Raw genomic sequence first — 23,812 nt, forward strand, 5'->3', positions numbered from 1 at the left:
TTAACGTGTTAATGTGTAGAAATGATGGATACATCTAGATACCAGCAGTAGTAACAAGGAAAAGAATGTTTTAATATCGTATTTTCATTATCAAAATTATTATATAGTATTTAAAATTGTGTCCATTTCATTTAGTTATTTCCAAAACAAATATCTATCAATAAAATGTATGTATGTATTTACATATATATATATATATATTTGTAACTCCTCTTGTTTAAGTATTTTATAAAATTATTAATTACATTATTAAAATGTTATACTTATTTTTATTATTGTAGATATATATTTTTAAATAGATATTTCAAACTGATTGTAATTAATAAATTAATACAAACTCACATTTTAATAACATCAGTATAACTTAAAAAAATTATTTTTTAGTGTTTATTTACATTTCACATACTAAAATAGCCCATAAAAAAACAAATATTTAAATTAAGTTACTTAAATAGGAATAGGTAAATCTTTAGCAACTAACATCAAAATATTTTCAGTTGTAAGTCTCCAGTTATTAATGTTTTTTGATACAATACACCATGCTTCACCATGATGAGGTTCTGCTGCAATACACCTCTTTTTAATATCTAGTTGTACTTCTTCAGTTCCGTGTAATACTTCGAATCTATAGAAATATGCCCAAGCATCTCCAAAGTCTGGATCAATTTTCACTGTTCTATTAAACCATTCACGGCACTTTTGTAATTTACGTTCACTCCAAAATAATTTGGAGACAGCTAAAAGTACATTCACATCGTGTTCACATTTCTTTAAAGCATCCACACTTTTTGTTTTTCGTTGTGGTCTTGCTTCTAAAAATATAGCTTCTGACCATAATATTCCAGCATTTGGACATTCTTGTAGTGCTTTGGCCATCATTGTATTTGCTATATCTCTCATACCAGCACGAAATTCTATACGTATAGCTTCTAACCATAGTTCTGGATTATGTGGATTTTTCAAACGACCTTTTTCCAATACTGATCTTGCTTTAGTTAACATTTTTCTTTTTTCATCTAATCTGGCTAACCAGATCCATAAAGGAATAGAACTAGGACATTTCTTTAATGCAGAATTAAAAGTTTCATGTGCTCTATCTACATCTCCTTGTTGTTCTTCAATCTGGCCTTTCATTAACCATAATTTAGCATAATCTGGAAATTTAATAAGAGCTTCCTCAAGAATTTGTAAAGCTGTATCTAAATTGTTCAAACACCATTCAAGTTTAGCAGATTTCATCATTACTCTTGGAGTTGGAGCTGAAGCTCTGGCTTTAGATAATAAACGTCTAGCACGGTCAAATTCTGAATTCTCAGACTCTAATTTGACAGCAGCAAGCCAAATTTCTTCTGAGTTTGGGTTAGCTTGAAATGCTAGAGATAATATACCACGAGCAGCTGGTACATCACCAGCTAACCATTTTGATTTAGCTCCCATCAACCATAATACTTCAGATTTTGGACAATGAGCAACAGCTTTTTGTAACAATGTTTCTAAAGAATCTCTTGTACCATGATTTTTTTCAAAATAAGCAGCTCTCAACCAAATAGATTTTTTACTGGGAAAAGCAGCTAACGAATGAGAAAAAATAGCTCTTGCACACTCATACGCTAATTGACTAGCACATGAGTCAGCATCTTCCATCCAAGTATGTTTACGGTCTTCATCTTCTATTCCATATCCAATAATAGCTTTAATGAGAGCTTGACATGTTTTTACTGAACCACATTTTTCAGCTTCAATTGCTTCTTTAATCCATTGTTCTCTGTTAATTTCAACACCATTAGCAGTTAATGAAGATATAGCGCGGTCTATAATTTTTTCAACCATATTGATATTACCGTTAGCTTCTTCTAATTTAGCAGCAGTAGTCCAAATTTGTCTGTCAGTAGGAATATTTTCACGAGCTTTATTTAACACTTTACGTGCATTTTCATATGTTTCTAATCGAGCTAAAGCTAACCATAGATCAACACTAGTTGGGCAACATTCAACAGCACGACTTAACAAGATTCGAGCATCTTCTGGATCTTCCAACTCAATAGCTGCTTTCCATAATCTAACTGAATTGGGAATATGTTCTAAGGCTTTTCTGTAAACTTTTCTTTTACCTTTAGTTTCAGATTCTAAATCAGCAGCTTTAATCCAAATACGAACTGATGTTGGAATATGCCTAACAGCTTGAGCGATAACAGCTTTGGCAGTTTCTGGAGGTTGTAAACGAGCAGCTTCAAGCCAAAGATCTTCAGATTTTGGATTATCTTCACAACCTTTCATTATAACGTTACGAGCAGCTTGAATTTTTCCTGTTACTTCTTCAAGACGTGCTGATGCTATCCAAGCTGGTGGATGATTAGGATTAGTCTCTCTAACAGACTTTAACAATAATCTAGCTTTCTTTATATCATTAATATCTCCCCCATATGTTGGAATCATACTATGTAAATCAGTTAAATACCCTTTAGGATCAACGACTGTTTGTCCCTCAACAGAGTCTGATACTTGATTAAGTTTTACATTCATTAAAGTATTACGAGCTTGTCCCATTTTTCTTAAATCTAAGTCTCCAGATGGAGTTAACATTCCAGGTGTAACAGTACCATGTGGATATTGACTCATAAGACCACTTGCTGAATCAATAGAAGAAGTACTTTCACCACCAAGACTTCTTGAAAGTACAGTGTCAGGCAGTGGAGTAAATTTTTCAGCTCTAGGGTTCCTTTGTTTACGATTTCTAGCATCACCAACTTCTGGAATATTACGCCATTCGTCTTCACTAACCATAGTTAATCTAAAAAATAATACATTTTTAGAAAAGTGTAAAAATAGTGTTTAAATATATGGTAAATAGTGCTAAAAGTGTAACCAACAAAAACAAAAAAAATATTTTATTGAATATACATAACAGAATAGAATATTTTAAAACAAAATAAATCCTACTATTGAATATAGTCTACTGGTTGATAGCACATTATTTTATCAAGCATTAAAATTTAAATGTTAATTTAAGGACTTAAATAATTAGACTAAACATTTATTTTTTTTTTTAAGTTATTAATCAATGAGTAAAATTTATTTTGAACTACACTATATATGCACATATAATCAGTTGCAGTTAGGAATTTATTTTTTTTATGAAACAACTATTCATCCACCCATTAATTATTCTCATGAAAATGTAAATAACTAATCTCCATAAAATTCCAATTTATTAAAGTACATGAATTATACATGGGTCTTGGATTATTAAGACCTACCCCTGATTTTACATTAATCGTTAACTTCATAAGAAAGCTATTCTTACCACAATGGAATAAAGTTATGTATATAATAAATATATATATATTAATTTACCCTCTTTTTAAGTCACTGAATTGTTGCTGAATCTTTGGTCGTTCTTGTCGATATTTTTCTAATTCTTCTTTTAATCGTTTTTCTCTATATTCTTTACGTTTTTCGTCCATTCGTTTATCAATTTCTTCATAAATCATATCTGCTTCTTCATCATCTTTATCATATGGATCCTTACTGAATAATGAACCACCATAACCACTAAATTCATCATAGTTAGAATCATTCAAATCTTCATCATCATCTTCTTCTTCATCCTTTTTTTTTTTTTTTGTGGGTGGTGCATGTCGATCGTCGGAAACATCATTAGCATCTCGCGCTGGACCAATATCAGACCGTGTTGTAAATCCTGTAGCACCACGACCAACACCAGCGACATATCCAAGAGGTGCAGGAATTCCAATAAAATGTTTTTTTACCTTACTTACTAATGCGGCTGGTGGTGCTGCCATTATAGTTATTTTATTTAAATTTAATTTAACCGACAAACATTCAAATTTTAAAATTCAGAACTAAGATTTTATTACTTTACTGATTTCCGTATCTTACTATTTCTCCGATTTCTCGTCTTGTTGTTTAATGTTTATTGTTTTCACTGTTTTCAGTCTAAAACTTTATTACAGTCTTATCTATTTTCAATGCTATCAAACTATAGTCTATAAGTTTTGTTATTGATAGAATAAACTAACTATGGTTTTTCATCCAAGAATAATGGTTTACTCCATGATTCTTTAATCTTAATTTGAAAAATGTATTATAGCCTATAGGCCTGTTTTAGTAGTTACTATAAAAAATAGTTTCATATTAATAGTTTTTTACCAAAATCAAATGAAAAAGACCGTATTACAATTATTCATCATTGATTTTAACTTCAGTTATGTATGTATGTCGGTAATTACTAATTAGTATGTTAAATGTTTGGAGAAACGAAAATGATTAAAACATTGTTCATCAATCATTTCTCCGCTTCATAAAATGATTAAGCTGCTTAAGAAACATCTTTCTTTTTATAGGGAAAGTTAGAAGTCTGTCAGTTCAACGAAATCTTCATCGTCAGTATGTGTGGAGGGTGTGGTGGTGGCGGCGACAGCAGAATAAAAACCAATAGTGGGAATGAGCAAGAGAGCATAGGGATGAGTGGCTGGCGCTCTCTTTTTCATACTACTGGATTAGATTAGATAGATGTAGATATATTATATAACCACTGTCTTCATAGTTATTTTTTTTAGTTTTTGATGAAATTTACAATCTGTACCTAGTGACACAATGAGTAAATGTAAATATAGAAATAAAAACGTACAAAGTTGTAGACAATTAATAATCGATCAACTACTTAGTACTTGATATAAAAAATAATATTTTTAAATTATTAATTGAGACGTGTGTTACAGACCCTGTAATAAGTAATAACGCTGAATGCTGATAATTTATATCACAGGCCCCGTAATAATATTGAATATTTTATTGTAATACTTATATATTCACGGACCATGTAATAATATCGATAGTTATAACACATGTATTCACATAACGAGGTGACAATGGTGACACATGATCCGTGTAGCGAATGATAGAGACAATGAAAGGCCAGAATGGATAGTGTGAGCATTGTATTATTTAATTAATCAATTAAAACACAATTACACGCCGCGAACTTCTCAGAAAACATCGCTACTGTGAGAAGACAAGCCAGAAAAGGGCTATCACTTCTTAGAACACTGATCGCAAATCGAGGGTGCACGTGTCATCGTAAGTCACCAACTCCGCCGCTGACTCATTGTGTGAAGACCATTCATAATGGCAACATGAGCCAGAGTTTGTCTCACGGTTAGAGATATCCAAGACGCTTAAAGGTAGGTTGTAAGTTGTAACACCATACATTGTCTTAGTTATCAGTATTTTTGAGACCGGTCATAACACCGCTCACCAAACATCTTGTACTTAAATTAGTGTATTTTTTATAAATTAAATAAAAATGTACTTTATATTTAACATATTAATATTATCATTTCCGCGTGGATATATGAATCGACGTTGTTCAATGGGACGCAACATGTGTATAGTTTAAATATTTAATCCAACCCTCCACGACGTCTCAAAAGACGATGGTGTAGAGATCTCCTAAATAAATAAGTAATTTGTTCTGGAGGGTTCTATCAATGGATAGTCTCCCTCCTCATGTAATTCATGTTATGTAATTTTAGTCTCTTTTATATTTTATCAACTTTGCTTATTGTACACAAGATACAGATTGTAAATATATATTTTAAAATAAAAAAAAAAATAAAATATTTAATAACCATGTAATGTGATGTGCACTAAATAATGTACATTGTAGATTATCATAAAAATGTAATAAATTAGTTTATTATAATTTAGGAAATTATAATAGTTAACGTAGTTACTCCCGGGTCTGCAGCAGCCTTTTCGTCATATGACTTAATGACTACATAACGACATAACTACACAGGTATTATACAAAAATGTTCACGGTAAAAATATCCGGAGTAAAATGTCTGAAACCAAGAATGTTCTTGGTAAAATTTTCCAAAATCGAAAAATTGATTGATCGTATTATAATAAAATGGGAATCCTTTGTATCACATTAGTTATCCATATTAAAAACAAAAAAAAAAAAACACTGTATGGCTGTATATTTTCTATACTATGTGAATACCTGAAGATATTTATACCTATCTAATTTGTGATTGACATAATTTAACGGTTATTACGATAAGATTATCGAGATGATTTTGTTACAACGTATTATACGTCGGTAACACAGGTGGTAGGTAACACAATTATCTGTTTCAGTTCTTAATTTTTAATTGTATCATTTTTGCGTGAGTGCGTGCGTGACGCGTGTTATTTTATTTTATTACATTTATAGAAAATATTAATAAAAATCTTAATTGAAAAATGGTTGATAATATTAAATCAAATAAAAATCATGACAAGTTGTGTTTAGATAGGTATGCATATACCATTCAACATATGCTAAAAACCAAAATTCGTTGGTATTGTGTAAAACGTAATTTGTTAAATTGTTCTGCATCACTAACTACAGATTTATTAAAAAATAATTCATTATTGGTTAGAAACCATTCACATTCAGCAGATATCGACGAAATGCTTAGCAGAAATTTTACCATGGACATTTTTACCTAAATTCAACTACATAAGTACATTATTACAATATTGTTGGATTCTTATATTTATATATATATACCTATATATTATTGTATAAGATATATGTATATTTATTATATAAGAGATAGACTTATCTTATTTTTATTACACCAATGACGAGATAAAATGGAATTCGATACGATTAAGTAAGTATCTACAATGTTAGATTCTACACCCAATAATTTTATTAATAATATTTATTATCAGTTTTTCTTATTAATACGAAATATACAAGCATTAGAAGTATACAATTCTTTGTTGGCAGTCATATATTTACTACCTACCATTCAGATGCAACACCAACCGAATCAGAATAAGTAAATAATAATTAAATTTTAAGAATATTAAAAATAAAATAATTTATATTACTTTTTTATGAAAAATTATTACACGAGATGTCTTAAAAGAAGATATTAGAAAAAAATCGGTGAGGGGTCCTCGATTTTTAAAAATCTTGATCAGGGGTCCGTGATTTACAAAAAAATAAGAACTGCCGTGTTATATGATCCTCATACTAATTAATGAATGTAGATCAACTTTTTTAAACTAAGTTGAGATAATATTATTTTCTATATTAACTTTTAACTTGTTGATCTAAATTTATGATTTATTAACTAGTAACTTCTAACTTATCAATACATTTAACTTAAATTAATTATTATAATTAACTTGCTTGCTCATCTTTGGGAATCAACAGAAGTGTACATACTACGGTATCAAAATATTTTTAAGGGAATTTATAAAATATTTGGGGAGTAAGGGAGTTAAGACAAGTTTAGTGTTTACAATGTTTATAATTTTATATAATTACATTTGCGAATAAAGAATAAAATATATTGTCATACAAGTTATCACATCGAAACTGAAAACATCACAATTACCAGTCTGCTTTTCCGTTCATTATAGAGTAGTACCAATCGTATTGCAAAAATTAACGGTATAACCATAGTTTACCTGAACTGGACCAAATCGACGATTGTAATACTGACAGTAAGTTAACCTAAGAGTTCATTGATAACCGAGGTTTAACTGAATTCGAGTTTACCACACTATTGTAAAACAAGCCCTTCATAATTCTACATTTTTTCATTGGTGTATTACGAGAATTAGGTTATCCGTTATCTTTTTTATTTAACTATGAACTAAGTCATAGTGATATAGCGGGTTTTCCTATAAAATTTCGTTGTTTGGCGAATCAGCGACAATTAATGATTACTATTATCGCAATATCCGTTATTAATATTTAACGTTATTGTTGGCTGTTGCAGGCATCAGACACTCAGTGTTTAGTGTTCTTGGTTCTTACTTATTTACGGTTTCCACGTTTTTGTGGCCAACTCCTAATAAGTAACAACTCAATATTTATTGTTCAAGTAATAATTCTTCATTTTTTTTCAACGGATCTTCCCTTGATAGGTAAGTCACTTATTAGTTTTACCATCAACAATTAGTTAGCCTTTAAAATAAGTGCCTATATTAAATGTCTAATATATGTTATTCCTGGATCTTATACAATTATTGAACATGTGGTTTCGTCGTTAAGAAATTCATTAATTTTATATTTTTTTATTTGTAAAAAATAATAATATTAGTTAAATTTAATAAAAAAAGTTTTTAATCTGTATTAGGTATATTTGGCGGGAAACTAGTTTGGGTTTTGTCTTTAATTTTTCCACAGTATTTAGTAAATTATTATTTTTTCTTTGATACCTATTGTAATTTTACTTTAGGATTCTAATTGATAGAAAATGATTAGTACCTCTGTCATGTACTTGTATGTTATTATTGTTGCTGTTTATATTATAATATATTTTTTGTTATTGTGTGTAAAATATTATTATCTATAGTTGCATTCATTTTTGACTTAATCAGTTAAGTGACATAGGTTCTAACCTATTTATTGATTTTCTTTATAATATAATAGTAGATGTACACACTATTATTTTATTATATTTTATTACTTAAAAAAAAGTAAAAATATAAATGTGAAAAGTCATGAAGTCCAAATCTTAGTTATAACACTTATAACTTATAAGATATGACCATATAACAAATAAAATAATTGTGAGTTAAAGAATATCTGTTTTAAATGTTTGATAAAGAATTTTAATTTTGTCAAACTAATTGATTAGAAGTTTTAATATTTAAGTCAAATAAAAAAATAATAAAATTATCTTTTACTTATTACTTATTATATAGAAAAATCAACATAATAATGACTTTTTAATAGAAAACAAAATTATTCTGTTATAAGGCATAAAGATAATCTACTACTTGTAGCACTTAATTATTTCTTCATAAGAAATAAATTATAAATAAATAAAAACCAAAAAAAATTAGTTATGGTGATTATGTTTATATGAAAATAAATGAATAATATAATATAAAAAAAATAAATATGAATTCAATTTTTAAGTGAGTTATAACTATGAATAATATTACAATTTTAATAAGTTAATTCCTCGCTTAAAGTAATTTCTTAAATCTCTTATTATATTATAATACGTACAATGTATTTTTTTATCAGACTATAAGAAAATAATAATTTTTGTCTGGTTTGATCAAACCATACCCTTAAAAAGAAAAGTAGGTTTCTTCGACTTAAGTCGTTAATTTCTGTTTTCTATGATCAACTAGTCAAAATTGTAATATTAATCTTAAAAAAAATGCATTTATTTGAACATTGAAGTTTTATTTCCTTGTAAGATGTAAAATGGATAATCCATTGGCCTCATCTTCAAGTTATTTGTGTTAATGATAAAAAGTATAATAGATTAGATTCTATTAAAGAATAGAAGGTACAACCCCATTGTCTATCTATTTTTTTATTTTTTAATCCAGTGAATACAATTAAAATTGTATTAGTATAAAAATTATTAAGTAGTAACAAATTTTAAATTATAATAGCATTGTTCTAAGTATAAATATCATGTTGATTGGCAACTGTAATTTATTAATTAAAGCTTGAAAACATATCTCATAAGATTTCATGTTTTAATAAAAGTACTATACAATTAGAAAATACAGGCATCATTGACTAATAGGTAGTAAGGAATTAAATATTATGATTATTAGAAGATTGAGGTAAACATTTTAGTTTAAATAAAATTTGTATTAAAAAACTTGCTGAATGCTTAATATTTTAAAATAGATAATAACAAATATATGTTCCTAGTTTTAATTGTTGACAGTAAATTATTGTTAACATTTTGTGGTAATGTAGAATCAAAAATGTATAGTATTATCTTCAATATTTATAAATAAAAAATAGCCTAACAATAGTTATTTTATAAATGTATAAATACATAAACATAATAATTATTAATTATCCGGTTATGTTTAGTTAATTAGTTGTTTGAATATAGATTGAACAATAGTTATTAACTACTATTTTATAGTGAATCTCATTATCTTAGATAAAATAATCCATAGACAGCTAGTTAAAATACATAAAATAACTGCTACCCATCCTAAACTTACACTCCAGCCTAGTGAATATATTCTAGCAGTCAGCAATTGTTCCCAAAAATGTATTGTTTGACACATATTTCCATTGACATTGATCATGCCATCAATAAGTGCTAGTGATTGATTGCAATTATTCTGGCTATGCGTTTTTCTTGAATGATGTTTATTGTGCATTATTCCCAATGTGAACAAACCAAAAGTTGCTATAAAATAAGAATTTATGTTTTTTACATAGAAAACAAAAATTATTTGAAAATTTATTTTAATATATATATAATTTAAAATCTATTAAACAATATGATACTGTTAAATTTTAAGTATTATGGTAAAAGTATAAATTCTGTAAAACCTAACTTTTACTGGCTATTACTGATAAATGTCATAGTTTCTATCTTTTGCTAATTTATATTGGTAACAATTGAGTATAGTTACAATTTGAAATGTAATAAAAAAAACCTTACTATTATAAATTATATTTTAATATATAAAATTGAAAATTGAAACCTTCGATGCTAATGTTCTTAAAAACTACTCAACTGATTATTTTAATTTTTTTTTCTTAATGGAAGTTTATATCACGGATAAGGTTCCTATCGCAATAGAATTTGTTTAAGTTAATAAACAATTAAATAACATGTAAATTATATACCTATATACATATTGTGTGCCCAACATGTTTCCAGTTATCTGCAATCTGACCTTTTTGTCCATCAAAAAATTATGTGTTTGATATTTTTGTGTAGATATCAGTCATTCCGAGAAATTTATTGATAAAAATAATTTTCATGGTACCTTCATTCCACCATATTTTTGTGCAATAAGAAATTATTTTAAAGTGATATGCTTGCACAATTTTTTTGAGATTCAAGATGGTCAATAAAATTTTTTAAGTTTTGAACACCATTAAATGCCAAAAATGTACAATTATAAATTAAATGAAGTTTGGATCATACAGTTGACATTTCTAACGTACAATGAGGGGTCAGCTACTATCTATTTTTCTAATGTTTGTATTTATCAATCACAATATTTTTTTAAATTATAAAAGTGATTACATTTTTCAATTAAGTTATTTATAAATTATTATTTTACTTTTTTAATTTTAGAAACAATATCTTCTAACAATTGTAAAATAAGTATAGTTTGTACAATTCATTTTTATAGATTTGTAATGACTAATGAGATTCCTTTACTACAATATAACATAGTAAAATGTGTCTTATACTGTTATACTGCAATAATATTATATAATTTTTAATTTTTATTATCTCTTGAGCAAATCCATAATTGTATCATATTATCAATGGTGTTTATTGAAATAATGTATTTAATTTTAGTTTATTATATTATTATTTTTTATTTTTCTTATTTAAATACCTATGTACAAAATTGAGTTATATAACATTCACATATTGCTTACATTTACCATACAATTTTATTTACTTTGATCTAAACAATTTTTCTCTGTAAAAACTAACCACAAATAATCATTTGGAGTATGATGAAATTGTTAAATAGTACATCCTAAAATTCACTTATATTAAACTGTGAAATATTAAATTTATATACAGTGATAAACCAGTAGTGTCTTTATAACTTAAATTTTACTCATTCATACTTTTACCAAAACATACATTATTTAAAGGCTTTTTATAATATTTAACATATTTTAGGGTTAAATTTGAAATTTTATAGTTTTTGTAAAATATATAAGTTGACATTTAAAATATTACCTGCTAATAAATACATTACAGCAGTGATTAGCATAGCACTAATTTGATGACGGAAAATAGAAAAAAGACCAATCAATGATGCAGTAACAATTATTATAATGCATACCAACGCACATGATATTGACACATTTTGCATTCCTTAAACATAATTTTATAGGTACTTAAAAAAATAATATTTCATAACAATATTTATTAAATAATAATATATTATTTATATTATGTTTTTGTTCTTTCAACTATAAAATTATATTACAAATTATAATTTTTTTAAATATTTGTCAATTTACTGGAGGTTCTTCTGCCCAGACTTAAGATGGAAAAATTTCTTGTTGGTCATATATATATTTTATTATAACTTGATCATAAAATTTATTTTAGTGGTCATCATTTAGTTTAGTGTTATACAAGTCAATACTAAAACAGTTTTCAACATACTCTGATTTCAAATATATTTAGCCAAAACAGTAATATAACCACTTATAAATTTCTAATTTATTATTTTTATTATCAGTTAAGAGCACAAGTCTCAACTGCGTGCCAGTATGCCTGTGTTAGTAACAGCTGTCTAATTTAATTTCTGGCCATTGTAGCATACAAGTATTTCAGAATCAGTAAAAAAAAAAAAATGTATTTGAATTTAACACCAACTTCATTATATAGTTCATGTGTTGTTCAAAAATGTTTTTTTATAATTTGTTTTTCAGAAAACAAAATATTTAAAGTATATAATGACATAATTATAAGTAGTTACCATACAAATAAATTGAATATTATTATAAACCACCTAAAAATCATGAAATTAAATTGATGTACGAATTTTATAAAATATAATACATAAATAAATATTGATGCAATTAAAATGATCTGTTAGAGGAATTAACCTAAGTTTATAGTATAGTAACATAATGTTTTTTAAGGAAATTTACGTTCAATATAATATGGTAGCTAAATGCTTTTAGAGGAGTTAACATTTGCCCATTTTTTAGTTCCGATATGAACTACTCATAAGTAACATCCGTATTAATGTTTAACCCTTAGCTATAAAAATTGAAGATTTTTTTGAATTTTGGTATTAATTTTAACTTCAAATGTATAAAAAAAAATACATTTTGCTTATGTTTTTAAAGATTTTTTATACAGATATGAAAACAACTAATGTCGAAAATATTTATAAATAATTCTGCTTAAATAGAAAAAATGGTCAAAATATTTCGAAAACTACCATTTGTAAGAAACGCTTACATTAATAAAATTTCTAGCATCTAATATTATTTTTTTAAGTTAAAGATCGAAATATTTTATCGATTAATTATCGTGTTCACAAATAAATAAATGAAAAATCAATACATTTATCGATCATCTCAATTTTTTTTATTATTATTTAAAAAAAATATTTACAACTTATGCCACAGGGCATAATAAGTGAATTAGATAATACAATGATAATAAATACACATGAGGAGGGATGCCATCTAGTGATAGAACCCAACTTTTTTTTTTTATAAATTAAATGATGATTGTTAATTATCATCATTAATTTAAATTCCTCCTTAGATGGCGAGAGGGGGTGGTAATAGGAAGTGAGTTGGATGCAAGATCAGCAATTAAAGGATTTGAATGAAATTGTAATTTAGAGTGAAATTTTTAATAATGTTTTGTGGCCAACTGATTTACTGTTTTTATTATAAAGTGTAGAATTGGATATATATCATAGCGCAGAAGAGATAATGCGGTGATGATGGAGTGAATGGTTTGAAGAGGGTACGTATTTAGGAATGTTTTGCACATTCCAAAAATTTAGATTAAATAGTCTTTAATAGGGATTTATTTAAGGTAATTTTTGTGTGGAACGCTAGTTTTTATATCTGAATTAAGTAAAGTAAGTGAAGTCGATTATTGAGAATTTTCCTTTTTAATTTAATGTGAGGACCCCAAGACAACCATCTATCAAGTATGACATTTAAATATTTTACTATTGAGAATATTGGGATTGGTATTTCTTGAAAATGGTAAGGAGGTGGTATGGATTTTTTTAGTGTGAGTGCGGTATATATTTATTTATTAGGGCGAATCTTAATTTTCCAATTGATGACTACTCATCAATTAGATCCATGTGTATTTGTAGTAAATTTGAGGTTTCCTTAGGATCATTTCCCGGTGTAAAAATTATTCTCGACATCTAAACGATTATATTGAGCACATTAAGCGTGTTTTTTATTTTTACTTAGAAACTATTTAGAAAATGTAGATAAATTAATATATGTATATATTAACTTAATATATAGATATCTCAAGATAGCTTAAAAAAAATGCATGACAAAATTGTCACATTCTATAATTTTAAATAATTGTATAATGGATTGAAGTTGTAACTTCGATAGCATTGTGTATAAGTACTAAAAGAAAAAAATCCTATCTCTAAGAATCATAAATAGTGAAATCGGGGTTTTTATATAGATAATTTTTACAGTCTTTTTATATAATTGTTTTAAAGTGGAAATATGTAAATAACTAAAATGTATTTAAATTAAAATAATAAAATATTTAATCGATGCGCAAGTTAGAAAAGTATACGTATTTATTTATTTTGCGTGATTATTATTAATATGCAAGAATTTTTCTACCATACCATTATTAAAGCATGATATTTATTAACACATAATATATTATGTGTGTGTGTGTGTGTGTGTGTGTGTGTAAATGTATACCTGAATAAACTTAATAGTTGCGTGACTTTTTACTTTATTATTTTTTTTTAATTTAACGATTTTTATTTGTATGTATATATGTATAAAATACAAAAAGAATGAATTTTAAACTATTAAATTTACTAAGTTAACATTCTATTGTTGTTATTATTTATTATATTTGGCTTACAGACAAAAATAATTTCTTGTAGTTGTTACACATAAAAACAATATAGGAACTATACGCATATTTTATATATATTACTTACTATGATGCCAGTCTGGTTTAAAATGGTCTTCTTCTGTAGATTCTTCAGCTAAATAATTCACACATTTGGGTAACATTAATCCCATTGTATTGTATGTTTCTCGGTACAGTTGTACTAACTGATCTTCTGAGAATTGACAAAATTATTAGTTCCAAATTCTTATATGAATTTGGAAAAATATTTTCAAATTAGATTAATTAATATAATATAATTTATTGAATATTTGAAGTACATATAAATGTACTGTTCTATAATATATTTTTACATTGCAATATATTTACGAAGTCTTTATGTTTTGAGTGTATAATCCTTAGTTAACTATTAATAAATTAAGAATTGATTACATAATAATATATAATGTATATTTATGCCATTATTGCTATTCCACTGCATTTCGTGACGTTGTTATTTAAATTTGACTAGCCTTTAATGTTTTAATTACTTTACCCGTAAAAGTATTAATGTAATATTATATTATAAAATGTTAACGTATTTATTTTAGATTTTATGCAAAGTGAATTATGTTCAAATGTTGCATCTGTTGCTATTGGTTTTTGTTAGAAAATTTGAAAAAAAACTATTGATTTTTTTTTTTTTTTGAAAACCACTTTATAATATTCATTTAATTACCAAAATTAAAAAAAAAACTTGAGTTACGACTCGCATTGGATATCAGTTGTTATCTTAACTACAAGTATCATGCATCGTTTAACTATAATATATAATACAATTTATTTTCTAATAATAAGAGAATTAGTTCAAAATAATTCTAAAATAGGCATCCTGTAGTTTTATTTCATTATTACGCTTAATTGCATTTCTCATGGTTTAACTAGTAATTAATATAAATTGTTTAAAAACAACAAAACCCGGAAACTTTGTTAGAGAATAATTGAAAGGATTGTATATAAATCCATTAAGTGGCGCCGTCTTGTTCTCCCCAATTTTATTTCACATTTGTTTTAATAATTTCTATGCATACATACGTCTATTATGCTTTGAATGACTACAAGTACCTGTTAGAGAGATACATAAAGTCCATATCCCACCATACATTGGTGCAAGTATAACCGTAGTTCTTTCTTCTGTTAGCTGTAATAATGAGTGTATATCGTACAAATCCGCTTGATGATATTGATTTGCTGTAGCCAAAACTAATAAGGCATCTCCATTATTTATTGGAGATGGCTTTGCTGTATTAATTGTTATTTTTAATATATTTCCATTTACTAGCCATTCAGTATTTACGTTATTGTACCATTCTGATGATTTATTTTGTGTTTTCAACACTGATATTGCCTAAATAAAAATGTATGTTTTATTATGAGTAAAGTATTTTTAATTAGTAAATGTTAAATTATTGAAAATTTACTTCTTGAAAATCCCATTCCATATTTTCCCAATGATTAGTCCAAACTGATGTGCATAACATAAGTGTAGTACACGATGAAAGTATGAGCGTGATAGTGAGGAAAAGTGTGACTGGTTGTACGGATAAGCAACCTTGTGCTTCCGTTGGCCAATAATGAACCGTAACGGTATCCATATTCTATATTTTTAATACCAACTTATGTAGCGGTATCCATGTTTTTTAATTTAAAAATACATTATGTATCAGTTTATATATTTGAATTAATTTTGTAAAACTATAGCAGCTTAAAATAACAAACTAGAATTGTATTTAAAAATTAATGTATTAATATTAATTTTTTGTGTGATTTACGTTATCGTAAATTTTATTGTGGGAACATGTAAAATTAACGACCCTGTCTACGAAATCTTGAATTAAATTATATCATATATTTTAATCAATTATCGAAATCGACCTATTAATGAGATGAAAATAATCAAGAAACAAATTTAATTTTGCATAGTGTACTTATTTCTTTGCCTTTAAGAAAATAAAAATTGTTTCTCTAACCTATATATTTTAAATTTTAGGTAGGTTACACTATATCTATAAGCTATGTATAGAATATTATATATTAATATATCTGCTTTAGTATGAATACGTTGAATTATGTATTTTTATTTAAAAATTTATTACAATTAACGACTTTGTCATAGGTTTTATCACGTTGTTAAATATCTTTATTGTATTTTACATTATAATATACAATTATAAGTTAAGCATTACTATAGAATCGTTTCTTTACTTCATTGTTAACGATTATTATAATTTTTACATTTAAAATATATTTTTGATGTGTTGTGTGATATATTTAAAAAAATTACCGTGTTATATTGTTTCATTAATAAAAAATTTCTTTTCATTTTAAAGTATCAAGGATAAAACATTTATTAGCACGAAAATAAAAATATTAAGTATAATTATACCAATATAGACTTAGGTATTGTAATTTCTTAATACTCTAAAAATGTGGGCTAGTTTCATAATATTATCCGTCGATCAAACTTATAAACCGTACATTTTTAAGACTGGGTTAAAATTAGGTGATGTAAATAACTAATCATAAATATTACTGTTGCTTATACATTTCCATTTATAATAGGTATGTTACAATATTACAAATAAGGTTTAATAATTTAATGCTTACTCAATAATTATATGCGCGAATACCTGATTTTATTATAAGCTTGTAAATAATAAATATATTGTAATGGTGTTTTAAAATAAATATTATTTGTAAATTTTTATTATAAATAACTATGTATACTACACGGTACACATATACCTTAATATTATTTTTAATGCACGTTTGTATTTTAATTTGTGTTTTAAATAATATATATTACATATCGTTTTTAGAGTTTTCTAGCAGTATTTTTAATGAAATGAATAATAATTATAAAAAATGTGGTCTTACCAATTAATACAATATCGCTATTATTAATACATTTGACATAGGTATATCTGTATTAATCCAAATTTTAAATGTGCTCCTGAAGAGGATTTTAAAACAATAAAACACACGATTACTAAGCAATATTAATAACTAGATGCTGAGTAGACTGTTAGACTCCAGTGTGCGCGAAAATACGTTTGACCCGATCTATAATATCTGGAACAGGGGTATAAAGGGCGCCAAGCCTCTAATAAACATTCCCGAACTACAAGTATAGCCAACATAAAAAAGAAAATTTACAATAAAAATGTATTATGTTGGTCTACACATTTTTAAAGTGCACCTTGACGACGTTGGATTAGTTTTATTAACCGTGTGATCTAAAAATGTAACTATATAATCATTTTACCTCTATTCATCACATAACTTATATTTTATAAAATTAAGATTTGTCATAATTTAACGAACTTAAATTTTAAAAATACCCGAAAGAGTAATAAATTACGTTAGATGTTTTTAAATATATGATATATTGTTAAATATTCATTTTTTAAGAAACATATATTATGCAATAAATTATTATAAAAATAACTTGTTATATCCATATTGATTATTGATAATGATCATGAAATTATGGAATAATAATATTTAAACAGTCATCACTAAAAATCTCTAAGCATACATTTTTTTTCTAGGTTAAAATGCCTTCTGAAGTTGTACAGAAAGAAGCTGAGATTGGTGTTGAAGAAAAAGATATTGCTGAAAAAATTGATACAAAAACAGGACCAAAAGAAAATGGTTTGCAAGAATCTAAAACTGATGAAATTCAAACAGTTGATAATTCAGAAGAATCTAAAATTAATGAAGAAGAATTATCAGAAAGTGAAAACAAAGAGAACGAGGAACCTACTATTGAAGATATCGAATTACAGAAAAAGCGTGCTGAACAACTTTTAACTGATGGTAAACGTCATTTAATAATTAAAGATTTTCAAGAAGCTGTTGATGTTTTAAGTGAAGCATGCAGTCTATTTGGAACCATATATAGTGAATTGGATGAAAAATGTGCAGAAGCTTATTTCAATTATGGATGTGCCCTTCTCGAACTTAGTAAAAATCAAATAAGTCCTGTTGGATTAGAAGAAAAAGATGAGGAAGAAAATGACGGTGAAACTTCAACTGAAGAAATGGATTCAAAGAATGAGGATAATGAAGCTTCTATATCTAATGTTACTAATAAACTAGGAAAAGAAGAAACTAATGACAGTGTTGATGACAAATCAACTGAAAAAGAAGACAATTTACCAGAGGAAACATCAATTGATGCAAAAGAAAATGAAGATGGAGAACAATCCACTGAAAAAGAAAATATTTCTGTTGATGAAGGAGAAAAACCAGATGAAGAAGATGTTAATGATTTACAAATTGCTTGGGAAATGCTCGACTTGGCAAAAGTGATTTATAAAAATCAAGATACTGAGGAATCAAAACTCAAGCTTGCTGAAGTATTAATGAAATGTGGAGAAGTAAGCATTGAAGATGAAAAATTTGAAACAGCTATTCAAGACATGACAGAATCTTTGGAAATCCGAAGGTGAGTTGTTTTTAAAAATTATATAAAAGTTAATATAATAAATTACATTTTACAGGTTATTATTACCAGAGGATAGTCGTATCATTGCTGAGACTTTATTTCAATTGGGTATAGCACAGGAGTTAGGTGGAAGTGGTGAGCAAGCAATTGAACTGTTAACTGAAGCCGTAACTGTTTTAAATCACAAAATTAAAACCTTGGAAAATATGAACAATGGCAGTGACATAATCAAGGCAGAAATTGAAGATGTTAAATCTATTATTCCCGAAATACAAGAAAAAATTGTAGATATTAAAGAACGTAAAAAGACTGCGGTGAGTGCATTATTAGCTGCTGTAGGTGCTTCTAACTTAGCTACATCAAATGGTGAAGCATCATCATCAATCAAACAGGCATCCAACATCAATCATTTGGTACGTAAAAGACCTAAACAAGAAGAAACATCAGATATAGTTCCAAATAAGGTTCCTAAACTTGAAGAGTCCTCAAATGCCAAACCATAATCTAGAATCTGTACATTTATTTAATTTATTATAATATTCCTCCAGTTTTAAATCGTTGGATTAATTTTTATTTTTTAACATTCAAAATTAAATACCTTGTATTTTAATTAATTAAGTGAATTATTTTTGTATTTTTTTTTTTTTTTAATTAAGTTTACATTACATGCAAATAAAAATCAAGACTGTCCTATCATATATATTTTTTTTAAGTACTTTTTATTCCTGAAAAAAAAAATTGGAGTTCTGTTAAATGTTGTTTACATAAATCTTCAATTGTCTGTAAACGTCTTTTGATATATATTTAATTTTATTAGTTCCACTTCCACTTATTCAATATGCATATATTTCTTACAATTAAAATTTTAACATGATTTTGATATAATTTTGATTTTACTTTTAATGCTTTTAATACCTTCCCTATTATTATGTATATTGTACAATTTGCAGTTCTTGAAACGATTTTTAATTTCACTTCATAAATTTAAATCAAATGATTTCGCTAAAAATGTTTCAAGTGTTTTGGATTCATCAAAAATTAATTTTCTTAAATATTAAATATCTACTACAGTAGTTGAATTAGTTAAATCAGATTCAAAACAGACAAATTCAGATCAACTTTAACGCTCTTGATTTACCTATGTTCAACTTGTAACAAATGTGCTATGAAACCTATTATTAATTTTCTTTTTACAGTTATTTCTGAAAAAACATTTGTTGTAGTAACTAGTAAATATACTTGGTTGGAGTATTCGGTTACGCTAAATGTCTTTTTTTGTTATTGTTATCACCATTTTTTTATTCACTTAATGGTTTCTCAATCTCAAACTGAAAAAGATTCTTTAATTACTCATGTTTATATTTCGATTGGAAAAATATAGCTAATATAACAACAATAAAATAAAAAAACAAAAATACTACTTCGCTTAAACTTGCTGTAGTAAAATACAACTCGTGGCTAAAAAAACCAACTTAAATTGGCAATACGTATTATTTTAAGTACCTATTTTGTAAAATTTGTATTCAAGTAAATTAAAATTGCATCTTTTAAAATTATCTACTTATTTTTGGTTTACTTTGTTCTAAGTTAATAATTATTGATAAGAATAAATATTGATATAACTTTGAAATAATAAAAGATTAATCCAAAAATCGGGAAAATTCCCCATTTTGTCGGCGAATAGGCTTACAACGGCCAACAAATCATAATATTTTAAATCTAATCGTAAAATTTTTTTTGCATATTTATGGTTATTACAAATTCTTATAAAATTCAAAAATTTTTAAAGTGAACAATTTTCATTAAGTAATTAATTATAAGTTGATTGATTTGTGAATTTTATATAAATAAAAAAAATGTCTTGCATATTTCGATACTTTTTAGTATATAAAAATCCGTGATCTAATTATTACTTAAAAAGTTAAATATTTTTCTTTTGAAAGTATCAACCAATAACTATTTACAACGGACAAACAATCGATAGGCAATAACTTTATCTTATTAAGGTACAGGTAACACGTATTTATTTAAGATTTTAAAGTAATAGTATAGGTACTACAATCAAAAATAGCCACATAATTTTTTGTCGTATACAAGAAATTATGTGCTTAACATATATAATCGATTATTAATTATTAATTATTCAATATGTGATAAATAGCTGTTTTCCCTAGTAATTTAATAAATCTAGTAAGAGTTATCCAATGAGTAGCTATACAGCTGAATAATAGTTCCTTAATTTATTGAAACGCTGTCTTAAAAAAATGCATACTTTTATGTGTTTAACTTAAAATATTAGTTTAAACAAATTACTATAATAACATGAATAGGTACGTCTTTTTCCAAGTCCTTATAATAAAAATAGCTAATTTAGTTGAATCTCTATTTAAAAAACTTGAAGGTTTTTCAAAAAATATTCGTTAAATAGACATTTTGTTAAAAAGAGATACTATTTTTTTCACTTAAAATGAGTTTTAAGTATACAAAATTATGACAACTAATTTTAATATTGATAGATTGTCTCGTAACATATAACATTAATAACAATATTTAAAGGAAATACAGTTTAATTCAATATCATGTGCTAGATCTTGCATATATTTTTATGTCATGTATGATTAATGAGTATATACGTCTTTATAAATATGTAACAATACAATAGAGTTCAAATTTGTGCTAAAAAAAAAAAAAAATAATTCGTTAAATAGAAAGTTTTTAAATGAATATTTTGTGATTCCATAAAGTATTTCTTTGTATATAGTATATACTATAGAGAATTTCATTAAATATAAGTTTCACTGTACTTAATTACTTTTAAATTACATTTAAATTTATTTTGGGATTAATATAAAGATTTCTTGTATAATTTTTGTTTATATATTTTATTAATTTTTCATAGATTTACTATTTGCTGTGTTTAGGAAATTTTGTACTTAACTTTGTATAATTTATTACTGTATACAGATATAATATCGATGATAGTGATTGGCAGCGGATTTCGTGTACGATGCATTTTGGTTTGTGTCATCTAGAATTCTTACAGTGAGCTGAAATATATAGTATGTAATAACTAATAACTAATAACTAACAACTACTATGGACAGCACAGAATGCTGCAATAATGTACCTATTTTGCCTATACTATACGCCGGGAAACATAATGTGTGAAATACAAAGTTTATTAATTTATTATATAATAATACACTAGTACTACAGTCTTTATTAGCTATTAGTCATTAGGTATATACTTCATATATAACTCATTATTGTTATTAGTATTTACAACAATTTTTGTGTAGTCTATGACCAGAGTAGATAGGGCTTAGTAATATTGACCTTGGTAGCAAAAAAGGAACGCAAAGCCAAATAAAATATTCCTATTTTATTATTAATATTTAATATTAATAATGTATATTTTATTTAGAAAATACGCAAAGTGGTTATACTATTATATTGGTATAAATCATAAATATAGGACAATTTTAGGCTATTCGAGATAGATTACCATTCAGTAGACAGTAATACACAATATAGGAATATATATAGTATACAAATATTACAAAAATTTTAAAACATAAAATACATGATGTTATAACTTATAATATTACGCTGAGTGATTGAAATAATTTTGAAAATTTTACATGTTAAAAATAAAAATAGATATCAAAATTCAACCCCCTTTTAGTGTATTCACATTTATTGTTAGGTAGATATCTATATTCATATTTCAATATTTAACCATTTATATTTTATAAGCTCATGAAAAGAAGTTCTATAGAAGAAACTCTACAGTGAGTTACTTATTATTGTAATAATAAAAATAAATTTAATTTACTTCTATTAATAATTTGTAGGTATTCCAGGTTTTAATAAAATAATTATATATAAGAATTAAAATATCTATTTTTTTATTATAGGTAGATATTTAAGAAGTCACTTTTACCATTTATTAGTTTTTATTTTTTATTAATCAGATTTGAATTCAAATAATGTAAAAACATTTGTTTGTTGACACATTAAAAAAAATTGATTTAACATTCGAACATCAATATATTATTTTTGGGGGGAATCAAAAATGGAGAAATACGCTTGTATATTAAATGGTCAGGAGTACTACGTAACTTAATATTATAATTATTATTATTTTAGATTTTCAACGGGGCAATGAATGTATTTATAATATTACGATTTTTACGCCAAATGTTAAAATTTGTACATTTTTTCAACGGACTTTTTTCTCAGGTTTTTATTTTTTTGAAAGGAGGTACTTTTTCCTTGAGTTTTTTGGGTGAGTATTTTTTTATCATTCAATAAATATAGTTTAGAACAATGAGCCTAAAGGCTAAAATAAAAAAATAAATAATGGAACTATTAAATAGTGACAAAGTGGATTGTAGAATAATTGATGATTAGAACAAATAAAACTTGGAATACATTATTAGCGCCGGAACAATTATTAGTATTTTTTCGTAATAAAATATGAACATTTTGGATAAATCTACAAAAAATAAATTTAAAAAAATTGACTTTGGAACAACTATTTTGTGAAATAGAAGATACTGTGATCCGTCCGAACGCGATGCCTTGTTATTTTATATTTTAGGTGCGTGACGTAATGCGCAGACTTGAACTAAACCCGGAAATTTTGTAAACATACCATGATATATCTGATATGAGTTTTATCAGTGATACGATTCTGTATTTCAGTGTTATA

At 25.9% G+C, this 23,812-nt stretch overlaps 3 protein-coding genes across 5 annotated transcripts; 1 reads left to right on the forward strand and 2 right to left on the reverse strand.

Annotated features, from left to right (window-relative positions):
* Positions 1–372: 372 nt before the first annotated feature.
* LOC112594933 (pre-mRNA-processing factor 6) lies at positions 373–3,979 on the reverse strand. Its single transcript, XM_025339955.1, has 2 exons — positions 3,355–3,979; positions 373–2,791 (listed from the first exon to the last, which is right to left on the reverse strand). Exons 1-2 carry the CDS (start codon positions 3,801–3,803, stop codon positions 448–450), a joined length of 2,793 nt encoding a protein of 930 aa, XP_025195740.1. The 5' UTR covers positions 3,804–3,979; the 3' UTR covers positions 373–447.
* Positions 3,980–7,601: 3,622 nt separating this feature from the next.
* LOC112594190 (histone-binding protein N1/N2-like) lies at positions 7,602–19,687 on the forward strand. The gene is made up of 3 exons (XM_025338895.1): positions 7,602–7,956; positions 18,200–19,098; positions 19,154–19,687. Exons 2-3 carry the CDS (start codon positions 18,206–18,208, stop codon positions 19,599–19,601), a joined length of 1,341 nt encoding a protein of 446 aa, XP_025194680.1. The 5' UTR covers positions 7,602–7,956; positions 18,200–18,205; the 3' UTR covers positions 19,602–19,687.
* LOC112594269 lies at positions 9,817–17,759 on the reverse strand. 3 transcript variants are annotated; one of them, XM_025339001.1, is made up of 6 exons: positions 17,526–17,759; positions 16,070–16,246; positions 15,714–15,996; positions 14,698–14,823; positions 11,742–11,879; positions 9,928–10,211 (listed from the first exon to the last, which is right to left on the reverse strand). In XM_025339001.1, the coding sequence occupies exons 2-6, from the start codon at positions 16,241–16,243 to the stop codon at positions 9,928–9,930; spliced, it is 1,005 nt and encodes a 334-aa protein (XP_025194786.1). In that variant the 5' UTR covers positions 16,244–16,246; positions 17,526–17,759. The 3 variants fall into 3 exon arrangements, with proteins under 3 accessions (XP_025194947.1, XP_025194786.1, XP_025194865.1); XM_025339080.1 differs by having other exon boundaries at positions 16,070–16,264; XM_025339162.1 differs by lacking the exon at positions 17,526–17,759 and having other exon boundaries at positions 9,817–10,211; positions 16,070–16,243.
* Positions 19,688–23,812: the final 4,125 nt, after the last annotated feature.

The sequence above is a fragment of the Melanaphis sacchari genome, unplaced genomic scaffold (genome assembly GCF_002803265.2).
Source record: "Melanaphis sacchari strain LSU unplaced genomic scaffold, SCAv2.0 Contig0_pilon_pilon, whole genome shotgun sequence".
Lineage (NCBI taxonomy): Eukaryota > Metazoa > Arthropoda > Insecta > Hemiptera > Aphididae > Melanaphis > Melanaphis sacchari.